The 24,792-nt window shown below is 44.6% G+C and overlaps 1 protein-coding gene across 3 annotated transcripts; it reads right to left on the bottom strand.

Moving 5' to 3' along the window:
* Positions 1 to 218: 218 nt before the first annotated feature.
* HUS1 (HUS1 checkpoint clamp component) lies at positions 219 to 24,446 on the bottom strand. 3 transcript variants are annotated; one of them, XM_059934360.1, is made up of 8 exons: positions 24,234 to 24,440; positions 23,493 to 23,620; positions 23,216 to 23,392; positions 14,381 to 14,488; positions 13,285 to 13,359; positions 9,286 to 9,385; positions 1,770 to 1,889; positions 219 to 604 (listed from the first exon to the last, which is right to left on the bottom strand). In XM_059934360.1, exons 1-8 carry the CDS (start codon positions 24,283 to 24,285, stop codon positions 522 to 524), a joined length of 843 nt encoding a protein of 280 aa, XP_059790343.1. In that variant the 5' UTR covers positions 24,286 to 24,440; the 3' UTR covers positions 219 to 521. The 3 variants fall into 3 exon arrangements, with proteins under 3 accessions (XP_059790343.1, XP_059790345.1, XP_059790346.1); XM_059934362.1 differs by lacking the exon at positions 24,234 to 24,440 and adding an exon at positions 23,755 to 24,078; XM_059934363.1 differs by lacking the exon at positions 219 to 604 and adding an exon at positions 6,248 to 6,391 and having other exon boundaries at positions 1,802 to 1,889; positions 24,234 to 24,446.
* Between the last annotated feature and the right edge of the window lie 346 nt (positions 24,447 to 24,792).

The following is a 24,792-nucleotide window of genomic DNA, read 5'->3' as shown; positions in this document are numbered from 1 at the left end:
GACCCCAAGATGCTCTGCGGGGTCCGCTCTGTGGGACAGAGGTGGCAGGAGGGCCATCCTCACCTTCTTGAGCTCCAAGCACACGGAAACTTAAGTGCCCCAGGTCTGTTCCCACAACGATATGCTGAGCTGGAGACAGTGCCTTGGGGAAAAGTGCCAGGCTCAGCAAACATTATCTTTGCCAGTTTTGATTACTACACCAATTCCAAACACAGGAGGATTTTTAAAACTTTAATAAGAAAGTTTAAAGTCTGAATAAATAAATTTTAACTTTTCAACATCTTAAAGGCAAAACAAAGCAGACAGAATAAAGAAATAATATGAAGAAATGTTTATCCAACTGTGTTTCATTAATTCATTAATTCAATTTCTAGTTAAAATATTATAGAAGGGAAAAAAAAGTAAAAATACATAGGATTCCACTGCTATGGGGACAGAGACAAATGACTTAGAACACATCACCCTACAGCCTCTTCGGGTCCAGAACAAGGTCCCTGAGCTCCCCGATACCGTAGGTGGGGTTACGACAACGCTGGGATGAAATACTGCAGGGAGACGTCTTCATGGAGCAGGTCAAAATGAACAATCTTGTTCTTCACAATATCTAGGCAGAGAGGAAATCCATTACCGTAGAGACCCATTCCGCACACACACTTTCACCCCTGGACACTGCAGCAGCTTCTCCCCCAAGCCTCTCCTGGAGCACCCAGGCCCTCCCAAGGTGACTGGTCTCCACTGTCCCAGCCGATGCCAAACCAGGGGCCTGGCCCAGGCCGGCTCACCTGCTGCCAAGGAACAGGCCAAGGTATCCAAGGAAAAACCCACACGGCAGACTTCCCAGAAGCCACATGTACCCAAGTCACCATCCTTCCAGGAAAAAAGCAGCTTCCCATCAGCGAGTGCCCTGAGTGTGCTGTGAAGAGCCAAGCATGCAGGGCCTTGTTAGAGAGCGGGAGGCACCCTGCAAGGGCAGGCATCATGCAGCCTAAGGTGAGCACCGAGGCATGGGGCCCAAGACCAAAAAGAGAAGCCAGACAAGAGGAAGAGGAGTGGCCGCAGCATGAAAGCAGCCCAGCTGCCAGGGCCACACCACCGAGGGCAGGAGCTGCAGGGGGAGCCATGGGGCAGGCCACACCTGAGGAAAGCCGGCTGAAGCTAGAACAAGCCAGGCAGCAGGAGAACGGCAAACAAAGAGCACACGCCCAGGCTACTGAGAGACCAGTCCCAAGAGAATGGGAAGTTGGGAAGGGACACAGGGGACCAGCAGGACACTTCAGGAGACATGCTGGACACACAGAGGTGGCAGTGGAGACTGAGGGCGGCAGGGAGAGCTCCCCAGAGGCGGGCAGCAGAGCCAACCACTGTTAAAAGTCAGGAGTCAAGAGGAAGCACAGATGACAAGACACCGACTACTGCAACAAGTCAGGCTCAGACACAGGAAGGAAAGAAATGCTTTCAGATGGAAACTTAAATCCAAGCCCAGTGGTATCAGAGACTCCACATACGTAAGGTTAGAGGAACACAGCAAGATTGGGCCGGACGCCCTTGCCCACATGCAGCTTCTCTCCAGGTGCAGACTCACACGTGACGCCAGGCAAAGTAGCACAGACCCAACGGCTGGGAAAACCCAAATACCTGACTACCCCAGAAAACTGGAGTCCACCAGTGACCGAGCTGTTCCCTGCATTTACGAAACTGCACACAACGCCTAAGACTACAGTTGATTAAAGTACTTGAAGTGTGAAAAACGAATCAAAATGCAAACTTACTGCATGTGGCCTTTGTAGGATTTACTTGTTGTCCAGCAAGGAACTGTAGGAGCTTCCTAATGTCTATGTGCACTTGAGCCATTTGTTCTGAGTTTCTATCTTGAGAAGCATTTTCAGAAGCTAAAATGACATAATATTTTAAGATACAATTATCTTCAAGTGGAACGGGGAACCCAGAGATCTTACGATGACTGTTTATGTAAATAAATGATTTACATGACCACTCATTTTAGCAGCCTAGAGAAATACTGCATGATATAAATGCAATCACTCACTAAGCAAACATTAAGTACTGACTCTTTTAAGATGCTATGCTACAGGAATTCCCTGGCGGTCCAGTGGTTTTAGGACTCTGTGCTTTCACTGCTGAGGGCCAGGGTTCGATCCCTGGTCAGGGAACTAAGATCCCACAAGAGTCACAGCCCCCCCAAAATACTATGCTAATGTACAGGGAATCTTCAATTATAGGGCCCTGAAATATGACCCAATCTCCTCCTTAAGGTCAAAGAAAACAGTTTCTCTTAGAAACATACACAGGACTTCCCGGGTGGTCCAGTGGTTAGGACTCTGCACTTTCACTGCTGAGGGCCCAGGTTCAATTCCTGGTCGGGGAACTAAGATCCCGCATACCTCATGGCATGGCCAAAAAAAACCCCCAAAAAGAAAAATGACCATATACACCTAAAGCAAGGCCTCTCATCATAAAGTGGAATGAAAGGGAAGAAAACATCCTTTCATCTCTGGGAAGGTATCAAAGACCCTCTTTGTTACTTACTAAAATAAACAAAATGAGGAACACCAAAATAAGTCATTTCATACAACTGCTGTCAAAGCTTTATTCACATGGATTTCACTTTGCTCCAGAAGCATGCCCGTCACTATAAAGTAAAATTCCCTCGCAATGGTAAGCTACAATGTGTCTCTAATAAGCAAACTTGTAGTAACGAATTTTAATTCTAAAAGTGGCAGGAGCCTTATTAGATCTACTTTGGAACACACGGGTGACTAAAACGGCCTTCACGGAGCGAGCACCGTCCCCAGGGCCTCTGCCTCGCTCCCTGCTGGAGCTTCCCTCCCACAGCCTGCCCGCCACTGTGAGCTCCACAGCACAGGACTCTGATTCCTGAGCCAATCCGCTCAACCACCCTCTCATCCACTGCTTACTGAACTGATTCCTAGTCCCTTACCATCTTGTATGAGACAAGAAATTTGATGATGTGTGAAAAGCTAATATTTGCTAATATAATTCTGTAAGTACCAAAGAGAGTAAAGTAGGAAAAGTGGGTGGGGTTGGAGACAAGATAGTGGAGTAGGACTTGAGCTCACCTCCTTACCTCCTCTCATGCAAACACCAAAATCACAACTAACTGCTGAAAAACCATCAACAGAAAAAGAATAGAACCTACCAAAATGATATTCTACATCCAAAGACAAAGAAAAAGCCACAAAGAGATGGTAGGAGGGGCACATTCACAATACAATCAAATCCTACACCAGCTGGGTGGGTGACACACAAACTGGAAAATAACTATTATCGCAGAGGTTCTCCCAGAGGAGTGAGAATTCTGGGCCCCACATCAGGCTCCCCAGTCTGGGTGTCCAGCATTGGGAGGAGGAGCCCCCAGAGCATCTGGCTTTGAAGGCCAGCAGGGCTTGAGTGCAAGAGCTCCACAGGACTGGGGAAACAGAGACTCCATCCTTGAAGGGTGCACACAAAGTCTCATGCACACTGGGACCCAGGGAAAAAAGCAGTGACTTCATATCAGCCTGGGCCAGACCTACCCGCTGGTCTTGGAGCGTCTCCCAAGGAAGTGGGGGGCGGCTGTGGCTCACTTTTGTGGAGAAAAGGACACTGGTGGCAGAGGTAACACTCATCGGCGTGAGCTCTCCTGGAGGCAGCCATCTTGACACCAAGACCCGGCCCCACCCAACAGCCTGTAGGCTCCAGTGCTGGGACACCTCAGCACAAACAAGCAACAGGATGGGGGAACAGCCCCGCCCATCAGCAGACAGGCTGCCTAGTCATCTTAAGTCAACAGCCACCTCAAAACACACCCCTTCACAAGTCCCTGTGCACCAGATGGACAAGACCCAGCTCCACCTGATAGTGGGCAGGCACCAATCCCTCCCACCAGGAAACCTGCACAAGCCTCTAGACCAGCTTCACCCACCAGGGGGCAGAAATCAGAAGCAAGAGGAACTACAATCCTGCAGCCTGTGGGATCGCAAACACGAAAAGTTAGACAAAATGGGACAGCAGAAGAATATGTTCCAGATGAAGGAACAAGATAAAACCCCAGAAGAACAACTACGTGAAGTGGAGATAGACAATCTACCTGAAAAAGAAATCAGAGTAATGACAGTAAAGATGTTTCAAGATCTCTGAAAAAGAATGGCGGCACAGACCAAGAAGAGACAAGAAATGTTTAACAAACAGCTAAAAGACATAAAGAACAGAGTGGAACAATTCAATAACTGAAATGAAAAATACACTAGAAGGAATCAATAGCAGAATAAATGAGGCAGAAGAACAGATAAGTGAACTGGGAGACAGAATGGTGAGAAATCAATGCTGCGCAAGAGAATAAAGAAAAAAGAATGAAAAGAAATGAGGACAGTTTAAGAGACCTCTGGGACAACATTAAAAACACCAACATTCCCATTATAAGGGTCCCAGAAGGAGAAGAGAGAGAGAAAGGGCCTGAGAAAGTATTTGAACAGATAACAGCTGAAAACTTCCCTAACCTGGGAAAGGAAACAGTCACCCAAGTCCAGGAAGCGCAGAGTCCCATACAAGACAAACCCAAGGAGGAACTTGCCGAGACACACTGTAATCAAATTGACAGAAATAAAAGACAAAGAAAAAAATATTAAAAGCAACAAGGGAAAAGCAACAAATAACATACAAGGGAATCCCCATAAGGTTATCAGTTTATTTCTCACCAGAAACTGTGCAGGCCAGAAGGCAGTGGCACAATATATTTCAAGTGATGAAAGGGAAAACCTATAACCAAGAATACCCAGCAAGGCTCTCATTCAGATTCAATGGAGAAATCAAAAGCTTTACAGACAAGCAAACGCTAAAAGAATTCAGCATCACCAAACCAACTTTGCAACAAATGCTAAATGAAGTTCTCTAGGTGAAAAAGAAAAGGCCACAACTAGAAAAAAGAAAATGAGGAATGGTAAAGCTCGCTGGTAAAGGCAAGCATACAGTAAAAGTAGGAAATCATCCACACACAAATATGACATGAAAATCAGCAATCGTGAGAAGATGAGAGTACACTTTTGTATATATATAGCCTGCCATATCAAAACATCATGGGAACCGCAAACCAAAAATCTACAAAACATATACACACAAAAAAGAAAAAGGAATCCAAACACAACACTAAGGGCAGTCATCAAATCACATGAGAACAAAAGAGGAAGGGAAGAAAAAAGACCTACAAAAACAAATCCAAAACAATTAACAAAATGGCAATAAGAACATACATACTGGTAATTACCTTGAATGTAAATGGATTAAATGCTCCAATTAAAAGACATAGACCGGCTGAATGGATATAAAAACAAGCAACTAGAGAAAGAACAAACAAAACCCAAAGTTAGTAGAAGGAAAGAAATCATAAAGATCACAGCACAAATAAATGAACTACAGATGAAGGAAGTAGAAAAGATCAATGAAATTAAAAGCTGGTTCTTTGAAAAGATAAACAAAATTGATAAACCTTTAGCCAGGCTCATTAAGAAAAAAAGGTAGAGGATCCAAATCAATAATATTAGAAATGGAAAAGGAGAAGTTACAACAGACACCAAAGAAATACAAAGGATAAGAGACTACTACAAGCAACTATATGCCAATAAAATGGACAACCTAGAAGAAATGGAAACATTCTTAGAAAGGCACAATCTCCCAAGACTGAACCAGGAAGAAATAGAAAAATATGAACAGACTAATTATGAGTACTGAAATTGAAACTGTGATTAAAAACCTTCCAACAAACAAAAGTCCAGGACCACAGGCATGTTCTATCAAACACAGAGAGGAGAGTTAACACCTATTCTTCTGAAACTCTTCCAAAAATTTGCAAAGGAAGGAACACTCCCCAGCTCATTCTATGAGGCTACCATTACCCTGATACCAAAACCAAACAAAGATACCACAAAAAAAAGAAAATTACAGGCCAATATCACTGGTGAACACAGACACAAAAATCCTCAACAAAATACTAGCAAAAAGAATCCAACAACACATTAAAAGGATCATACACTATGATCAAGTGGGATTTATCCCAGGGATGCAAAGAATTTTCAATATCTGCAAATCAATCAGTGTGATACACCACATTAACAAAAAATTAAAAAACCATATGATCATCCCAACATGCATCAATAGATGCAGAAAAAGCTTTTGACAAAATTCAACACCATTTATGATAAAAACTCTCCAGAAAGTGGGCACAGAGGGAACCTACCTTAACGTAATAAAGGCCATATATGAGAAACCCACAGCTAACATCATAGTCAACGGTGAAAAGCTGACAACATTTCCTCTAAGATCAGGAACAAGATAAGGATGTCCACTTCCGCCACGTTTTTCCAACATAGTTTTGGAAGACCTAGCCAGAACAATCAGAGAAGAAAAAGAAATAAAAGGAATCCAAATTGGAAAAAAAGTAAAACTGTCACTGTTTGCACATGACATGATTCTATACATAGAAAATCCTAAAGATGCTACCAGAAAACTACTAGAGCTCATCAATGAATTCAGTAAAGTTGCAGAACACAAGATTAATACACAGAAATCTGTTGCATTTCTAAACTTTAACAACGAAAGATCAGAAAGAGAAGTTAAGGGAACAATCCCATTTACCATTGCATCAAAAAGAATAAAATACCTAGGAATAAACCTACCTAAGGAGGCAAAGACCTGCACTCCAAAAACTATAAGACGCTGATGAGAGAAATCAGAGATGACACAAACAGATGGAAAAATATACCATGCTCCTGGATTGGAAGAATCAAAATGACTATACCACCTAAGGCAATCTACAGATTCAATGCAATCCCCATCAAATTACCAATGACATTTTTCACAGAACTAGAACAAAACATTTTAAAATTTGGATGGGAACAAATAAGACCCCAAATAGCCAAAGCAATCTTGAGAAAGAAAAATGGACCTGGAGGAATAAGCCTCTCTGACTTCAGACTATACTACAAAGCTATGGTCATCAAAACAGTATGGTACTGGCACAAAATCAGAAATACAGATCAATGGAAGAGGATGGAAAGCCCAGAAATAAACCCACGTACCTGTGGTCAATTAATCTTTTATAAAGAATCCCAGAATATACAATGGAGAAAAGACAGTCTCTTTGGTAAGTGCTGCTGGGAAAATTGGACAACCACGTGTAGAAGAATGAAATTAGGACATTCTCTAACACCATACACCAAAATAAACTCAAAATGGATTAAATACCTAAATGTAAGACCAGACACTGTAAAATTCTTAGAGAAAAACATAGGCAGAACACTCTTTGACATAAATCGCAGCAATATCTTTGTGGAGCTAACCTCCTCGAGCAATGAAACAAAAATAAACAAATAATTAAACTTAAAAGCTTTTGCACAGCAAAGGAATCCATCAAGAAAATGAAAAGACAACCCAAAAATGGGAGAAAATATTTGCAAACGATACGACCGACAAGGGATTAATCTCCAAAATAAGCAAACAGCTCAAGCATCTCAGTCTCAAAACACCAAACAATTCAATCAAAAAATGGGCAGAAGGGACTTCCCTGGTGGGGCAGTGGTCAGGAATCCACCTGCCAGTGCAGGGGACGTGGGTTCGAGCCCTGGTCCAGGAAGATCCCACATTCCCCGGAGCAACTAACCCTGTGCGCCACAACTACTGACCCTGCGCTCTACAGCCCACGAGCCACAACTACAGAGCCTGTGTGCCACAACTACTAAAGCCCGCGCACCCTAGAGCCTTGTGCTCTGCAACAAGAGAAGTCACTGCAATGCAAAGCCCGCGCACCACCACGAAGAGTAGCCCCCGCTCGCCGCAACAAGAGAAAGCCCACGCACAGCAATGAAGACCCAACACGGCCAAAAATTAATTAATAAAAAAAAAATGGGCAGATGATCTAAAAAGACATTTCTCCAAAGAAGACATACAGACAGCCAAAAAGCACATGAAAAGATACTTAACATCGCTAACTACTAGACAAATGCAAATCAAAACTACGATGAGGTATCACCTCACACCAGTCAGAATGTCCATCATCGAAAAGTCTACAAACAATTAAATGCTGGAGAGGGTGTGGAGAAAAGGGAACCCTCCTACGCTGTTGGTGGCAATGTATATTGCCATAGTGGTGCAGCCACTATGAAGAACAGTATGGAGGTTCCTTAAAAAACTAAAAATAGAGCCACCATATGATCCAGCAATCCCACTCCTGGGGGTATACCTGGACAAAACCATAATTCAAAAAAATACATGCACCCCAATGCCCATTCCAGCACTATTTACAATAGCCAAGACACGGAAGCAACCTGAATGTTCATAGACAGAGGAATGGATAAAGGAGTGGTACATACATACAATATAAAATAACTCAGCCATAAAAAAGAATGAAATAATGCCATTTGCAGCAACATGGATGGACACAGAGATTATCATACTAAGTGAAGTAAGCCAGACAGAGAAAGACAAACATCATATGATATCTTTATATGCAGAATCTAAAAAAATGATACAAATGAACTTATTTACCAAACAGAAACAGATTCACAGACTCAGAAAACAAACTTATGGTTACCAAAGGGAATAGGTGAAGGGGAGGAATAAACCAGGAGTTTGGGATTAATGTATATAAACCAGTATATATAAAATAAACGACAAGGACCTACTGTATAGCACAGGAAACTACACTCAGTACTCTGTAATAACCTATACGGGAAAAGAATCAGAAAAAGAATATATATATATGTAAGTATTACTGAATCACTCTGCCATACACCTGAAACTAATACAACATTGTAAGGCAACTATATTCCAACAATTAAAAAAAAAAAAAAGAAAGAAAGAAAAACTTTTTACTTTTTTAATACACACACAAAAAAAGTAGGAAAAAATGAGAAGTGTCACCCACATTTCTGACTCCATCCCAAGTGAGAAACTACAACCTCTGGGAGAAGGCACAGGCAGTGAAGAGCTGGACGGGCTCTTGGAGACCGAGCCCAAGCCCAGGTTCTACGGACGAGGAACGAGGGAGCCCCAGGGCTCACCCTTCAGCCACCGGTGGAGGCACGGCTCCTCAAGCCCAAGAGGCTCACCTGCCCACCGCACTGCAGTAACAAGTGACCCAGCCCCGTTATCTGTTCCCTTCCCGAGCATGAAACACAGGCACCCAAAGTTCAACCATTTTCCATCTAGAGACCTCGGTATGGCATGTCATCTGAAACAACTTATCAAAAGCAAAACATAACCCAGCAGGAAACTTACCTAGTGGAGGATTTCCAAGATCTTTAAAATGAGTTGTAACACACACTAGTTCAGTTTCTATTTTCAAGTTCAATTCTCCATTTAGGTTTGCTTCAATAATCTGCAAATTGAGTATTTTACAGTCTTAAGAAAAGTAAAAAGGAAAAAAAAGTGGACATCAGCTTCCAACAAACCAGGTGACAAGGTAGCCCCCCAAAACCCAGGGCACTCCTGACAGCACCAAGCCCCACATGGCATCAGCAAGAAGACAAGGCCTGAGAGCCAGGGACTCAGAAATCCCCGGAGAGCAGCCCCTCCGCGTGCAGAGCGCCGTGGGAAGACCTGAGAACAGGTGGGGCTGGGGGTCCCTGCTAGAAGCTCTGACAACACAGACACTGTGCGACTCCTGCAAAACGGAGGGAGGAGAACCGGAAGAGAATGTGAAGTTAGAAGCTCACCACCTGCCTTATCTTTATAAATGGACCAAACCATCTATTACAACTGCCAATTCCACATAATCAGAAAGCCTTCAGAATATCAGGAGAACATAACCATCTACCTAAAAAATAAACTCAGACATTGGGAAGTGAGATTTCCAAATTCAGAAAGGCCCGGAGATGCCGTCAGGTGTCCAGGACTCCAACAGGCTGCAGGGCCCCTGGCCGCTGTGCTTTCCGCACTCAGAGGACAGCTGGGCTTGGCGACCAGCTGCCGTGGCCCCTACCGGCCACACCTCTCCCCGCCCCAGCAGTGCCTGGAACTTCTCCCAAGATCAGAGGGACCCTTTCCTTTCAAGCTCTACCCTCCACCAACCGACAGGGTCTTTAAACTGGACAGAATCTAGAAATGAAGCTCAGAGAAAGATACAGGTACCATGATACGCTGAAGATTTGGGTCATCTGCCCAGGGCACGCTGCATTTCGCCTTTTACCGTCAGTACCTCGCCATCTCTAAAGCCTGGCAGGTCTTCCGAAAGCCCGTGCAGCAGTGTGCAGGTCAGCATTTTGCTCAGCCAACAATACAAGACTGCCCCCGAGCCGCTGCAGATGACGGTGGCTGTCTCACCGAGGAGCCATTCCAGAGGTGCAGCAAGAGGAGCGGAGGCCATGGGACGAGTGGAGCACGCCCTGCTCCGCAGGGCTCAGCTGCAGCTAAATCTTACACAGATTTACTTCGGAGTATCACCTAGTAGACCTCATTCTTGTTCCTTAAATTAGTGAACTCTGAATAGTTTCCATCCTAGTAACAAAATCAAAAAATGCTTTTAACTTGAGTAAGCTCTCATTTCTAAGGCTTTGATGTTACATAGAAAACAGCCTCTACATTTCCTTGCTGCATCGTCTAGTAAACGTACCTCTGAATGGGAAGAATTCATTATTCTTTCACTACCCAGAAACTCACGGTGATGTTTCTAAGCCCGCTCTCTTATCCGGACACAATACTTGACTGAAATAAAATACGTAAAACAATCCTTGTGCCTACTGGGACTCTAAAGCTAACCCGTAACACAGGCCCGTCTGCTTCGAGTAAGCACACACTCAGTGTCTACCTGTAAATTCTCCCCGCTTTTGAAAAACAGGTTTTATATAAATACAGATTTATTCAAGAAGGCAGCTTGCAAGGTTCTAGATTCACTCCAGACTTCAAACACTCTCGCAGCTTTCTTCACACCCCCACCGCCTGAGTGATCAAACAGTAGCTCCACACCTCTGAGCACAGCCGGTGCCTGGTGTAGGGCAGCGTTCAAACAGAACTTGCCACGGGAGTTCACGAGCGACTCCCCGCACACTGGTCACCACGTTTACTTTGTGAGCGATGGCCAGAGTATTAGCCACATCAACACACTCTGCTTCTCAGGGACCTGGACAAGGTCTCACCTCTTTCGGAGACTCCCCAAATCATAATTACCTACCATTTACGGAACAGTGGCTAAACGCACTGGGAACCTAACACAAATGATCTCGATTCACAAAAAGGAGCAGAGCCACTGTGACAGTTGGGCTGCCATTCCCGTGCCGGGTAACAGCCAGCACCAGGGGGCACCGCTCAGCCGGGGGCCCAGGGTGGCTGCAAGGACTCGGCGCCTGTGAGGCTGAGACAACGTGCGAGGCGTAAGCAGCAGAGCACCGCTCCGACCACCAAGCACCGCCGACACACGCGTCCACCGCGGCAACAGCACCCCTGCGCGCTCGTCACACCCTCAGCCCGACCCCACCGCAGACCTCCCGAACCAGACCTGCATTTGGCTGGAGGGGATCCCAATGCCTTAAAACCTGACGGAGACTCCTGTCAGCCCATGCCTGTTTTTTCTGCTCCTACCTGAGTCGCACACGTCTCTCACTAAAGGAAGTAAGGTAAGGATGGCGTCTCAACAAGGGCCGCTGGGGCATCTGATGGGACAGGGATATTTTTAATGTGTTAAGTCCTATTCATTTTCCTTAGTTCTCTTGCTTGTAATCTTCAGACACAGAATTCTGGTTACTCAAGTAGATCTCATTATGCATTTGGCTACTCCAACTTTCCATATGCTTGATGACTTTCCATTTAGTATTTCACAGTGCAGTAGCCACTTCCACAAAATTCTCGCTTTTAAACACTCCAGGGAAGAGAAAAACACCTCTGATGCTTTTATCTAAGCGACTTTGCTGACTCATTTCCCTTGGACCAAAAGAACAAACAATCGGATCCTGGACTTAATCGCCCGCCTTTTCTCTCCTGGGCCTCTCGAACCTCTCTGGAGGTCCCCAGGGTACCCTCAGAGGAAGCTCCCAGCCTGACAACTGGATCAACATCAAGGCAGGCACAGCAGAACACCCATGTCTGCCCAGCACACACTGCTTCATCCGCAGCCATTGTAAATTAAAGTGAAACCTATAAAGATTAAGTCATGAGTGAGCACACCTGCGGCGATAAAACAGCCCATCAGCGTTTTCCAGGCTTCAGGAAACTTTTGGATTCCAAAGATCTCTTGAAGCTAAGTTTCATTCCAGGTCCGTGTGCAAACACCTATTACCCGCGTGCTGACTGGCCGCCCCACAGTGGGTGGCCGTCACGCAGAGACGGTTAAGACAATCTCCCTTTTCGGGAAGCTGCCACTTGAGGAGGGTTCCCAGGTGCTAGCAGGTAACTTATGTGGTGCTGAGCAGAGCAGCTCGGCAGAGGAGGGGCGTACAGCCAGTGCGGTGGGAGAAGGGCTAAGTGCTTTCCAGGGGACAACGGGAGAGAAGCAGCCAAGTGTGAACGGCAGAGACGGGCCTGGGAAGAACCGGCGCTGTGGGGATGGACGAGAGTCTAGAGGGGTCCTGCAGGGAGGGGGCAGCCGTGTGGCAGGTAACCGGCCTGCAGACACCGAAAGCAAAGGTTTCACCAGGTGGACAGGGGTTTCTATAATGAAACATCCAGGGACACAATCGAATGAGTTTTGGGGGTGAGTGAAGAACTCAGGAGAACCCCAGGAGGGAAGGAGAATGACCCACACAATCCCCCAACACTGTCACTGTCACATACAGCGTTTCACGACATTGGCAGAAAACCTTCACAGAAGTAAACATGACCCTCGACCTGACCTAAGAGCTGCCTACGGGAAGAGGGGTGTGTCCTGGGGGATCTCTGTCCTGGGCTCACGGAGACATCTGGCAAGTAGAGAGGCCAGCATCAGTGATCATAAGAAAATATGTACATTATCAGATAAAACATGTAACATGCTGCCCAAAACATATGGAAAGAAAGCCAGAACTGTTGAATATATCCTTAACGTACTATTAATATAGATATGAGGGACTAGGGCAAACGCGAGTGAGGAAAGTTGAGAAGACCTAGAGCAGGTTGCTACGGGCACCTGTAAAACTGCAGGGTCTCAACAACCAGCCAGGCCCCCAGAGCTGGGGGGTGAGGGACGCCCCACGCGGACACCACATGGTGAACGGCAGGGCACCAAGCCTCCATCAGACGGGGCTCCTCCCAGGACACGCAGCCGAAACCACACACTTGGGAGCTCTTTTCCAAGAAGTTAGGGCTTACAAGGTGATTGCTGATGTTTTTCATCTTCTCCACAATGCTCTTCATAGTCTTCAAGACTGGTAAATAAATGCTAACCTACAAAGCAAATGAGAAAAATCAGTAGTATTAAAACATTAACATAACATAGTCAAGTACTGACAGGTGCTCATTACCTGTCTGCAATGTGTGTACGCTTAAAAGCTCTGGAATCTTGTTTTTAAATTGCCTGAATACAGGTCCTGCTTAAAATATAAAAAGAAAAACAATTCTACAGCTTCACTCACTCATGCCTGCCTCTGGTGACATCAGTGACCATGTCCCTGTAGGCATTCCCTGGTTCCAAGACTGCAGCCCTGCAGCCAAGATGCCCTGCACATGCCCCAGCGGACTAAGACTCAGCACAGGCGGAGGCCGTCCTCCAGGGGTTCACACCCAGGCTCAAGGTCCGCCTCCTACTCTGTGCAGAAACACTGGGGGCCAGTCTCTACAGCAGTGCCCAGACTGGGTTACAGCAGTACTTGGTACGATGCTGGCTTTTTCCCAGCAAAGATGTCTTCTAGAAAAAGCCAAATAAATATTCCATTCGCTGTATTTTCAGTCTCTTCTTCAATAAATCGTGAGCAAGAGTTTGACCCTTGGGCATCATCTTTATTCCCAGTGGCTCTGGGACTCCTGTCAGGAGAACTAAAGCAGGCTCTCCTTTTGGCTCTTACACACACCCTGGACATCACTCCTTACGAGACAAAGGAAAAAACCACGTTCTGTGAAACCCAAGCTGGTGCCTAGGACCGTTACTCCTGATAAATGCGATGGTCCTCCAAAATATTACCTTAGGTTTACTTAAGCGTTATTATTGGGCAAGACTTTCTCTCTCCTAACTGTAAAGAATGTGGCATTTCTATTATGTAAAACGCTACTTTAAGATGTTTCATGTAAACAACTAAAGACAAATATTGCAATTTTTTTTTTCCTGGAGTGTCCTTTAAAAATGACTCTCTCTTTTCAGGCACTATACAACTTTCAAATAAAACCTACGGCAAGACTTTATCTGAAGTCAGAGAATTCAAATCACACCATTTAATACGTGGTGAGCGACAGGACACCGGGCATCACTCACGTCAGCGTCTGGGACCGTCGGTTCTTGTAAGTCTTTCCACAGTTTTCTAGGAATAACCTTTACAGGGATGTCATGTGTCACAACACGACTACTGCTTGACACGGATAACTGCCAACAGAAAAATTAAAAATTATTTGTATCACGTCAACACTTAAAAAAGAAAAAAAGAACTGAAAGACAAAAAAAGTTGATACCAAATCTAAGTGGAATGTTCTCAATTCAACAAATATTTATGGTGTGCCTATCCAGCTTGGGGCCCTGCTAGGAGCTGGGAAGTGTGGTGAGCAAGAACAAGATAAGGTCCCCTCCGTTCCAGAGGTACAGGTGGGTAAGGAAGGAAACACAAACTGTACACGCTGGGTGCACTACATATGATCACCACAGATGTGAAGAAAGCAAAAGAGCGACCAGGTGAGCGTGGGAGGAGGGTCTTAGACTGGGAGGCCCGGAAAAGCTTCTCCAAGAGGTGACGTCTCAGACAGGACCAGAACAAGGATGAGCTTCCAGTCATGGGAAAACAGAGACGAGGGGGACAGTGTTCCCCCAGGCAGGGGGAGAGCACATGCAAAGCCGTTGAGGCACAAGCTGACTTGCTACGCAGAAGGGACCAAGAGACCGTTCTGTGTGCACAGGACACTCGGGTGCTGCTGGAAGGATAGAACTCGACCTGTCCATGTGCAGAGGCTCCTCTGAGACGCCACAGACCAAAATATTCTGCTCTTTAAGAAAGAAAAGCATGATATGTTACTCTCTTACTTTTCCTTAAGTAACTTAAAACCATACCACACTTATATTGTGAGGTGAAATACAGATTAGCTCTGAGAACTGCCTGACTGCAAAGAGCTGAGAAAAAGGAAGGAAGGCTGAGGAAGAGAGTGATCAAGACAGTGGAGGAGTAGGACGTGGAGCTCACCACCTCCCACAGATACATCAAAACTACATCCACACATGGAACGGCTCTCACAGAACATCTACTGAGACCTGGCAGAAGGCCTCAGGCTTCAGAAAGGGCAAGGAAACCTCCACGCAACTGGGTAGGACAAAAGAAAAAAGAAAAAAAGAGAGAGAGGAATTGGGATGGGGCCTGCACCCCAGGGAGGGAGCTGTGAAAGAGGAAAGGTGCCCACACCCTGGATGTCCCCTCACAGGCAGGGAGATCAGCCTGGACAGAGGGGGAGCTGTGGAACCTTGGAGGAGAATCCAGCAACCAGTTTACAGAAGGCAGAATGGAGAGAGACCTGCACAGACGGGAGATGCCACCGCCCTGCACTGCCCAGCCTGAGACACGTGTCCGCCGGGGCGGGTGGGGGCTGGGTGCTGAAGCGCAGGCTTCGGAGCTCAGGCCCGGGGAGAGGACTGGGGTGGGCTGCCTGAAGGGGCTGGAGTGTGGTGTGGCCATGACCAAGGGTGCACCTGGGCCCGCCAGAGAGGCAACGTGCCACTGCTGGAGGACGTGTGAAGGGAGGGGCGGGGCCGCCACAGGAGCTTCTTTCCACGTGCACGCGCACTCTCAGGCAACACAACACCACCTATATGAGCTCCTGGGGCGGGCGTGAGCCACCGCTGCTGCTGAGTGTCGGGAGTGGGCGCCAGCTGCCACTGCCATCGCAGGCTCCAGGAGCACGTGCAAGCTGCTGCAGGCTCTGGGAATACACACGAGCTGCTGTTGTGGGCTCTGGGTGGGCAGGTGCCAGCCGCCGCCACTGCTGAGAGCTCCAGGAGGGGGCACCAGCTGCCCTCACTGTTGCAGCTCCAGGAACATGCAAAAGCCACCACATCTGCACACTCCCTATCAAGGGGATAGTGGCCAACACATGCTGAGGAGAGGCAAAAGGCATCCATACTAAAAGCAGCCCTCGCACCAAAAATATTAAACCTACACAAGCTACACAGGGATGCTCCCGCATATAAATAGCCTTCTAAGACCACAGGTGGTAACTGTTTCTCCTAAACTCAGAGAAAGAGAAATACAAGTAAAATGAAGAAGCAGAGGAACCACTCCCAGTTAAAAGACCAAGAGAGAATTCCCTGAAGGAACAAACAATGAAACAGACTTCTTCAGTCTAACAGAGAAAAAGTTCAAAAAGGTGGTAATGATAATAGTGAAGGAATTAAGAAAAGCTTTTTTTTTTTTTTTTTTTCAAAACAACCATTTCCACACACGGAGGAAGCTGCAGCAGGCAGATGCTCACGCTACGGGAACTCAGCCCTCCCGGGTCCACCCAAAGAAAGGCTTTTGACAGAAGTGCAGATTACCGTAAAAAAGAACTAGAGACAATAAGGAGGAGCCAAGAAAAATTACAAAATTAATTTGCCGAGATGAAAGCTGAGCTAAAGGCAACGAATAACAGAATGAATAACACAGAAGAAAGAGTAAGTGAGCTGGAAGATAGAATAATGGAAATCACTCAATCAGAACAGCAGACAGAAAGCCAAAAGAAAAAAAAAATGAAAGCAAGATAAGAGATCTATGGGATAATATAAAGCATGCCAATCAATGCATAATACGGATTCCAGAAGGAGAAGAAAGAGAAAAGTGTATCGAAAATGTTTTGAAGAAATTATTGCTGAAAGCTTCCCAAACCTAAAGAAGGAAACATATATCCAGGTACAGGAAGCACAGAGGGTCCCAAGTAAGATGAACCCAAACAGACGTACACCGAGACATAATTAAAATGGCAAAAGTTAAAGAGAGGATTCTAAAGACAGCAAGAGAAAAACAAGGAGTTAATTACAAGTGAACCCCCATAAGGCTATCAGCTGATTTCACTATGGAAATGTTGCAGGCCAGAAGGGAGTGGCAAAATACATTCAAAGTCTTGAAAGGGAAAAAAATCTGCAACCTAGAATACTCTCTCTACCCAGCAAGATTATCATTTAGAATAGGAGGAGAAAAATTTCTCAGACAAGCAAAATCTGAAAGAATACAGTGATACTAAACCTATCCTAAAAGAAATATTGAAAGGTCTTCTCTAAATATAAAAGAAGCAACAAGCTATACCAAAGAGGGAATAACAAATGGAAAGTAAATCACTTAAGCCAATACACAGATTAAAAAGAAAAAAACAATTTTTAAATCTACTTGTGAAAACAATGATAACCACAACAAACTACAAAAGAATAAACATGAAGATGTAAAAGAGGACGTCAGACTCATAAAACACAGGGGAGGAGAATTAGAAAACGAAGATTTTTTTTTTTTTTAAATGTGTTTGAGCCTACAATGACTATCAGTCTAAAGCAAGTAGATATAGGAAGGGGTTAACATACTTGAAAAACAGGGTAACCACAAATCAACAACATACAATAGATTCACAAAAACCAAAAAGAACAGAACACAAGCATAAAATAAAAGGAATCAAACCACAAAAAGAAAAACAAGAAGAGAAATAAAGGAACAAAGAAGAAACACAAGATCAATTGGAAAACAAGGTTTAAAATGGCAATAAATACATATTTATCAATAATTTCCTCAAATGTCAATGGACTAAATGCTCCAATCAAAAGACAGAGTGGTGGACTGGATAAAAAAGAAGAGCCTGCAATATGCTGCCTACAAGAGACCCACTTCAGGGACTTCCCTGGCAGTCCAGTGGTTAAGGCTCTGTGCTTCCACTACAGGGGGCACAGGTTCGATCCCTGGTTGGGAACTAAGATCCCGCACACAGCATGGTACGGTGTGGCCAAAAAAAACACTAGAGACCCACTTCAGGGCAAAAGAAACACAAAGATTGAAAGTGAGGGAATGGAAAAAGGTATTTCATGGAAACGGAATTGACAAGAAAGTGGCAGTTGCACTACTCGTATCAGACAAAATAGACTTTAAAACAAAGGCCATAAAGAAGGATAAATAAGGACAGTATATAATGATAAAAGGATCAATACAAGAGGAGGATTTTATACTCATCAACATATATGCAACTAATATCAGAGCCCCCAAATACATAAAAAAAATACTAACAAACATAAAGGAAGAAACTGACAGGAATACAATAATAGTAGGAGACTTTAACACCCCACTTGCATCAGTGGACAGCTCTTTGAGACAGAAAATCAATAAGGCAACAGAGATCCTAAATGATACAATAGAACAGTTAGACTTAATTGTTATTTTTGGGACATTACGTTAAAAAAAAAAAGAATACACATTCTTTTCAAGTGCACATGGAACATTCTTTAGGACTGACCACATACTAGGGCACAAAACAAACCTCAACAAATTTAAGAGCACAGACATCATTTCAAGCATCTTTTCTGACCACAATGGCATGAAAACAGAAATCAACCACAGCAAAAGAAATGAGAAAAAAACAATCACATGGAGACTAAACTATGCTACTAAGAAACCAATGGGTCAACAAGGAAATCAAGAATGAAATTTAAAAATACCTTGAGACAAATGACAATGAAAACACAACCATACAAAATCTAAGGATGCAGCAAAAGCAGTTCTTGGAAGTTCATAGCAATACAGGCCTTCCTCAAAAAACAAGAATAATCTCAAATAAACAACCTAATCTATTGCCTAAAAGATTCAAAAAAAAAACACCACCTAAAGTCTGCAGAAGGAAGGAAATAATAAAGATCAGAGGGGAAATACATAAAATAGAGATTAAAAAAATAGAAAAAGGGGCTTCCCTCGTGGCTCAGTGGTTAAGAATCCGCCTGCCAATACAAGGGACACAGGTTCGATCCCTGGTCCAGGAAGATCCCACATGGCACGGAACAACTAAGCCCATGTGCCACAAATAGTGAAGCCAGTGAGCCACAACTACTGAAGCCAGTGAGCCACAACTATTGAAGCCAGCAAGCCACAACTACTGAAGCCCGCGCCTAGAGCCCGTGCTCTGCAACAAGAGAAGCCACCACAATGAGAAGCCCGAGCGCAGCAACAAAGACCCAATGCAGCCAAAAATAAATCAATAAGTAAATTTATAAAAAAAAAAAATAGAAAAAAATCAATAAAGCCAAGAGCTGGTTCTTTGAAAGGGTAAACAAAATTGACAAACGTCTGGCAAGGATCACCAAGAAGAAAAGAGAGAGAAACCAAACAAAATAAGAAATGAAAAAGGAGAACTATCAACTGATACTGCAGAAAAAACCATAAGAGAATGCTATGAACAATTATATTTGAACAAATTGGACAACCCAGAGGAAATGGACAAGTTTCGAGAAACATACAGCCCACCAAAAGTTGAATCAAGAGGAAATCAATAATTTGAACAGACTGATCACTAGAAGTGAAATAGAATCTGTAATAAAAAAAAAAATTCCCTACAAACAAAAGTCAAGGACCAGATGGCTTCACAGGCAAATTCTACCAAACATACAAAGAAGAACTTTTACAGATCCTTCTCAAACTCTTCCAAAAGATTGAAGAGGAGGGAACACTCCCAAAAGCATTCTATTAAGCCACCATCGGCCCAATACCAAAACCAGACAAAGATACCAGCAAAAATGAAAATTACAGGCCGATATCTTTGATGAACATAGATGCAAAAATTCTCAACAAAATATTAGCAAACCGAATCCAACAACATGTAAAAAAATCAGACACCATGACCAAGTGGGATTCATCCCAAGTTAACAAGGATGGTTCAACATATGCAAACTGATGTTATACACCACATCAACAAAAGAAAAGACTGGGACTTCCCTGGTGGTCCAGTGGTTAAGACTCCGTGCTTCCACAGTAGGGGCCGCGGGTTTGATCCTGGTCAGGGAACTAAGATACTGCATGCCACGCAGCGCAGCCAAAAATAAAAAAAATTTTTAAATTTAAAAAACTTAAAAAAAGAAAAGACAAAAACCACATGATCATCTCAATGGATGCAGAAAAAGCATTTGACAAAATTCAACATCCATTCATGATAAAAACTCTTACCAAAGTGGGTATAGAGGGAACATATCTCAACATAACAAAAGCTATTTATGACAAACCCATAGCCAATATAATAAGAGGGAAAAGCTGAAAGCCTATCCACTAAAATCTAAATAAATACAAGGATGCCCACTCTCACCACGTCTATTCAACATATTACTGGAAGTGTTAGCCACGGCAATCAAACAAGAAAAAGAAATAAAAGGCATCCAAATTGGAAGGGAAAAGGCAAAACTGTCATTATATGTAGATGGCATGATGCTACATATAGAAAATCCTAAAGACTTGACAAAAACTACTAGAACTGATAAATGAATTCAGCAAGGTAGCAGGATACAAGATACAGAAATCTGTTGCATTACTTTACACTAACAATGAAATATCAGAAAGAGAAAGTAAAAAAGAAAAAAAAAGACTCTTTTAAAATCACATCAAAGAAAAATACAATAAAATACTTAGGAATAAACCTGACCAAGGAGGTGAAAGACTTACATGCTGAGAACTATAAAACATTAATAAAGGTAATTAAAGATGATTCAAAGAAATGGAAAGATATCTCATGCTCTTGGATTGGAAGAATTAATACTGCTAAAATGGCCATACTAAGCAAAGCCATCTACAGATTTAATGCAAACCCTATCAAATTACCCATGACATTTTTCACAGAACTAGAACAAATAACTCTAAAATTCATATGGAACCATAAAAGACCCAGAATTGCCAAAGCAATCCTGAGGAAGAAGAACAAAGCAGGAGGCATAACCCTCCCAGACTTCAGACAATACTACAAAGCTACAGTAATCAAAACAGTATGGTACTGATACAAAAAAAAGCCATATGGATCAATGGAACAGAATAGAGAGCCCAGAAATAAACCCACACACCTACAGTCAATCTTTGTGACAAAGGAGGCAAGAATATACAATGGGAAAAAGACAGTTCCTTCAGCAAGTGGTGCTGGGAAACTTGGACAGCTGCATGTAAATCAATGAAGTTAGAACACACCCTCATGGCATACACAAAATTAAACTCAAAATGGCTTAAAGACTTAAATGTAAGACATGACACCATAAAACTCCTAGAAAAGAGCATATGCAAAACATTCTCCAACATAAATCGTAGCAACATTTTCTTAGGTCAGTCTCCCAAGGCAATAGAAATAGAAACAAAAACAAACAAATGGGACCTAATCAAACTTACAAGATTTTGCACAGCAAAGGAAACCATAAACAAAACAAAAAGACAACCCACAGAATAGGATAAAATATATGCAAATGATGTGACCAACAAGGGATTAATTTTCAAAATATACTACAATGAGGTACCACCTCACACCAGGCAGAATGGCCATCATTAAAAAATCTACAAATAACAAATGCTGGAGAGGGTGGGGAGAAAAGGGAACCCTCCTCTACTGTTGGTGGGAATGTAAGTTGGTGCAGCCACTACGGAGAACAGTATGGAGGTTCCTCACAATACTAAAAACAGAATTACCATATGACCCAGCAATCCCACCCCCGGAAATATACCCAGACAAAACTATAATCCAAAAAGATGCATGCACCCATATGTTCATAGCAGCACTATTTACAATAGCCAGGACATGGAAACAACCTAAATGTCCATCGACAGATGAATGGATAAAAAACATGTGGTATATATAAACATTCAATGTTATAATACTCAGCCATAAAAAAAGAATGAAATAATGCCATTGCAGCAACATGGATGGACCTAGAGATTATCATACTAAGTCAGAAAGAGGAAGACAAATACCATATGATATCACTTATATGTGGAATCTAAAACATAACACAAATGAATCTACCTTCGAAACAGAAACAGACTCACAGACATAGAGAACAGGCTTGTGGTTGCCAAGGGGGAGAGTGGGTGGGGGAGGGATGGACTGGGAGTTTGGGGTTAGCAGATGCAAACTATTACATACAGAATGGATAAACAACAAGGTGCTACTGTATAGCACAGGGAACCATATTCAATACCCTGAGATAAACCATAATGGAAAAGAATATTAAAAAAAGAATGCATACATATGTATAACTGAGTCACTTTGCTGTACGGCAGAAATTAACACAACACTGTAAATCAACTATACTTCAATTAAAAAAAAAAGTTGAGAAATCCTCTTCCATAAAGAGCATTAAACTGAATACAACACTCACCCGAAAAACAAAGTCCACAAATCACATAAGGAGGAGAGGTGCCAGGATGAGGGAAGGCCAGGGAAGAGGCAGCACTCGCGCTAAAGGAAGTTAAGGCTTCAAAGAGTAAGAGGAGAGACTCCAAGGAGAAGACCCAGCATCACCAAAGCGTGGGAGTTGGGAAAGAACGGGACACACCTGGGGAACCACTCGGAGGGCAAGTGTTTGCAATTTGACTCTACAATGGGTTGGGCCACACGTGAAGGGCTTCGGACAGTAAGTTGGAAACGTGAACTTCATTCTGTGAGCAGTGACAGCCTGTGGGGTACACGTGTCCTGAAGAGAGCTGCGCATTGGATTCATCTGGTAGTAGCATGGAAGAAAGATGTATTCCTCGAAAACCAGAGGTCATTCTAAAGGTGTTAGCAGCAGAGGCGTGGGAGAAGGGAGGGACACACAAATGCTTCAAAAGTGAAAATGGAGAGAAACCATGGTTTCTAGACTAGGTGGCAAAACCAGTAAAAGAAATGGAGATGCTGGGATATGCAGATATGAGAAGAAGGATGCAGAAGTGCTATTTCATAGGAAAAGCAGTATCCTCGTTGAATATTATGGGATCACAATGCTATTTAAATATGAGGAGGACCTGACTCCAATGGAAAACAAATACTGACGTGCAGATCTTTCATTTTAATAAAACCAATTAGCTTTCCACATACTGTTAGAAAGCCTAGGCTTATAACTACTTTTGAATCCTCTGGGAAGTTTCAGAAACGCTCCCGTCGTACTCACCAGCTCTATAGAAACTGTGAGGCAGGGAAAGTGTTTATTAGTCAGCTTGATTTTCAAGGCTCGGGCATTCTGGGCAGTTTTCAAGGCTCGAGATAAATTTTCCGATGTTAGCTCTAAATAAATCGCATTGTTTTCTGCGGAGACACCTTCCATTTGAAATTCGCTGAAGAAGTTCTCCTAAGGGAAGAAAAAGGGGGGGCATCTGTGCTCTTTCTGGCGGCATTCGTGGGGGGCGGAGGTGGGGGCGGTTTGCAGGCCTCTCTGAGCCTCCGCTCACCTGTTCCAGCTCACACCACATGCTCACCCCTCCATTGGCCACCTTGTCCGAGAGGACGAAGTTCAACTTATCCGGGCTGATGCGCAGAGTGCAGGTTTTGGCAAGCTTGGCTATCATGTTACTGACTCCTACAAAGAAGGATTCGAGTAAGGAATTACTAAGAAGCACGCCAAGTATCCCAGACGCTAACTTAGCTCGCAGGACTCCCAGTTCAGCCCGACGAGCTTGCCGGTGGGAGAATCACGTTTACGCTGGTACCCACCGGGAAGCCTTTAATGCCGCTGAGGTCACGCCAGCCTCCCAACAACCCTGCGCGGTTCGCATCACCAGCCATCAGGGCTGGAATAAGGAAACCGAGATTCGGAAGTGAACTGGCGCCTACTGGCCGCCTTCATCCCTCCCACGGCCACTCGGGGCCCCCGGGTGCTGCAGGGATCGGGGCCGGGCCAGGCGCCGCAGGGGGCGGGGAAACCAACGGGGCCGGGCTGTGAAGGGCGGTCTGCGCCAGATAAAGGTGTCTGCGCCGCCAGCGGCCGGGTTAAGAAAAGACACGAGATAGGACTCAAGCTTCAGGGACAACCCTCGGCACCTGCGCCCGCCCCATCCTCCAGCGGCCCGCCAGGCCAGCGCGCCCCCGTCTTCCTCGCGGGGCCCCGGCCGCAAGCACTGCCCCTTCCGGGCCTCCCGCCCTCCCCTCTGCCCTCCTCCCCGCCGCCCGGGGCCGACGCGGCCCCCACTCACGCGTGAAGTTGTTCAGACAGGCCGCATCCACAAGCTTAGCCCGAAACTTCATGGCGAGACGCAGCCCGTGCGGGGCGCCCGCAGGCGGCCGACTCCAGGGACCCCAGCCTTACGCTGCCCGCCGGAAACGCCACCGCGGGCCTGGGTTCCGCCTGGCTCGGCCGGACGCGCGCCCGCGGAGGGGAGGAGGGCTTTCGGGTCGCGCCCCTGGGGTGACGCGACCTCTGCCGGAAGTGACGCGTCCTCCGCCCGCAAGTACCGGAAGTGGTTCTGACGATTTGAAGTTTGAGCTCCGTGATGCTTATTTCCAATTCTCTTCTACAACATGAGAAATAAAATCAATCCCTTATTTATAAAGTATTGAGTAGAGTTACCGCTTAAATACACACCTCTCTGGGGTAGGGGAGCTTTAGAACCTCCCTCGCTCAGACGTTCGCACTAGTACCTCAGCGGTGCAGGACCACGTTGGATGATGCTGTGAAATTGTTTCAAATTTAAACTTTTAAAGTGTGCAAACCACAGGATGTTTAAAGAACACTAATGTTAAGTGGTAATTCTG

The sequence above is a fragment of the Balaenoptera ricei genome, chromosome 9 (assembly GCF_028023285.1).
Source record: "Balaenoptera ricei isolate mBalRic1 chromosome 9, mBalRic1.hap2, whole genome shotgun sequence".
NCBI lineage: Eukaryota > Metazoa > Chordata > Mammalia > Artiodactyla > Balaenopteridae > Balaenoptera > Balaenoptera ricei.
The sequence above is the reverse complement of the archived record's forward strand: the minus strand, read 5'-3'. Positions and strand labels throughout refer to the sequence as shown.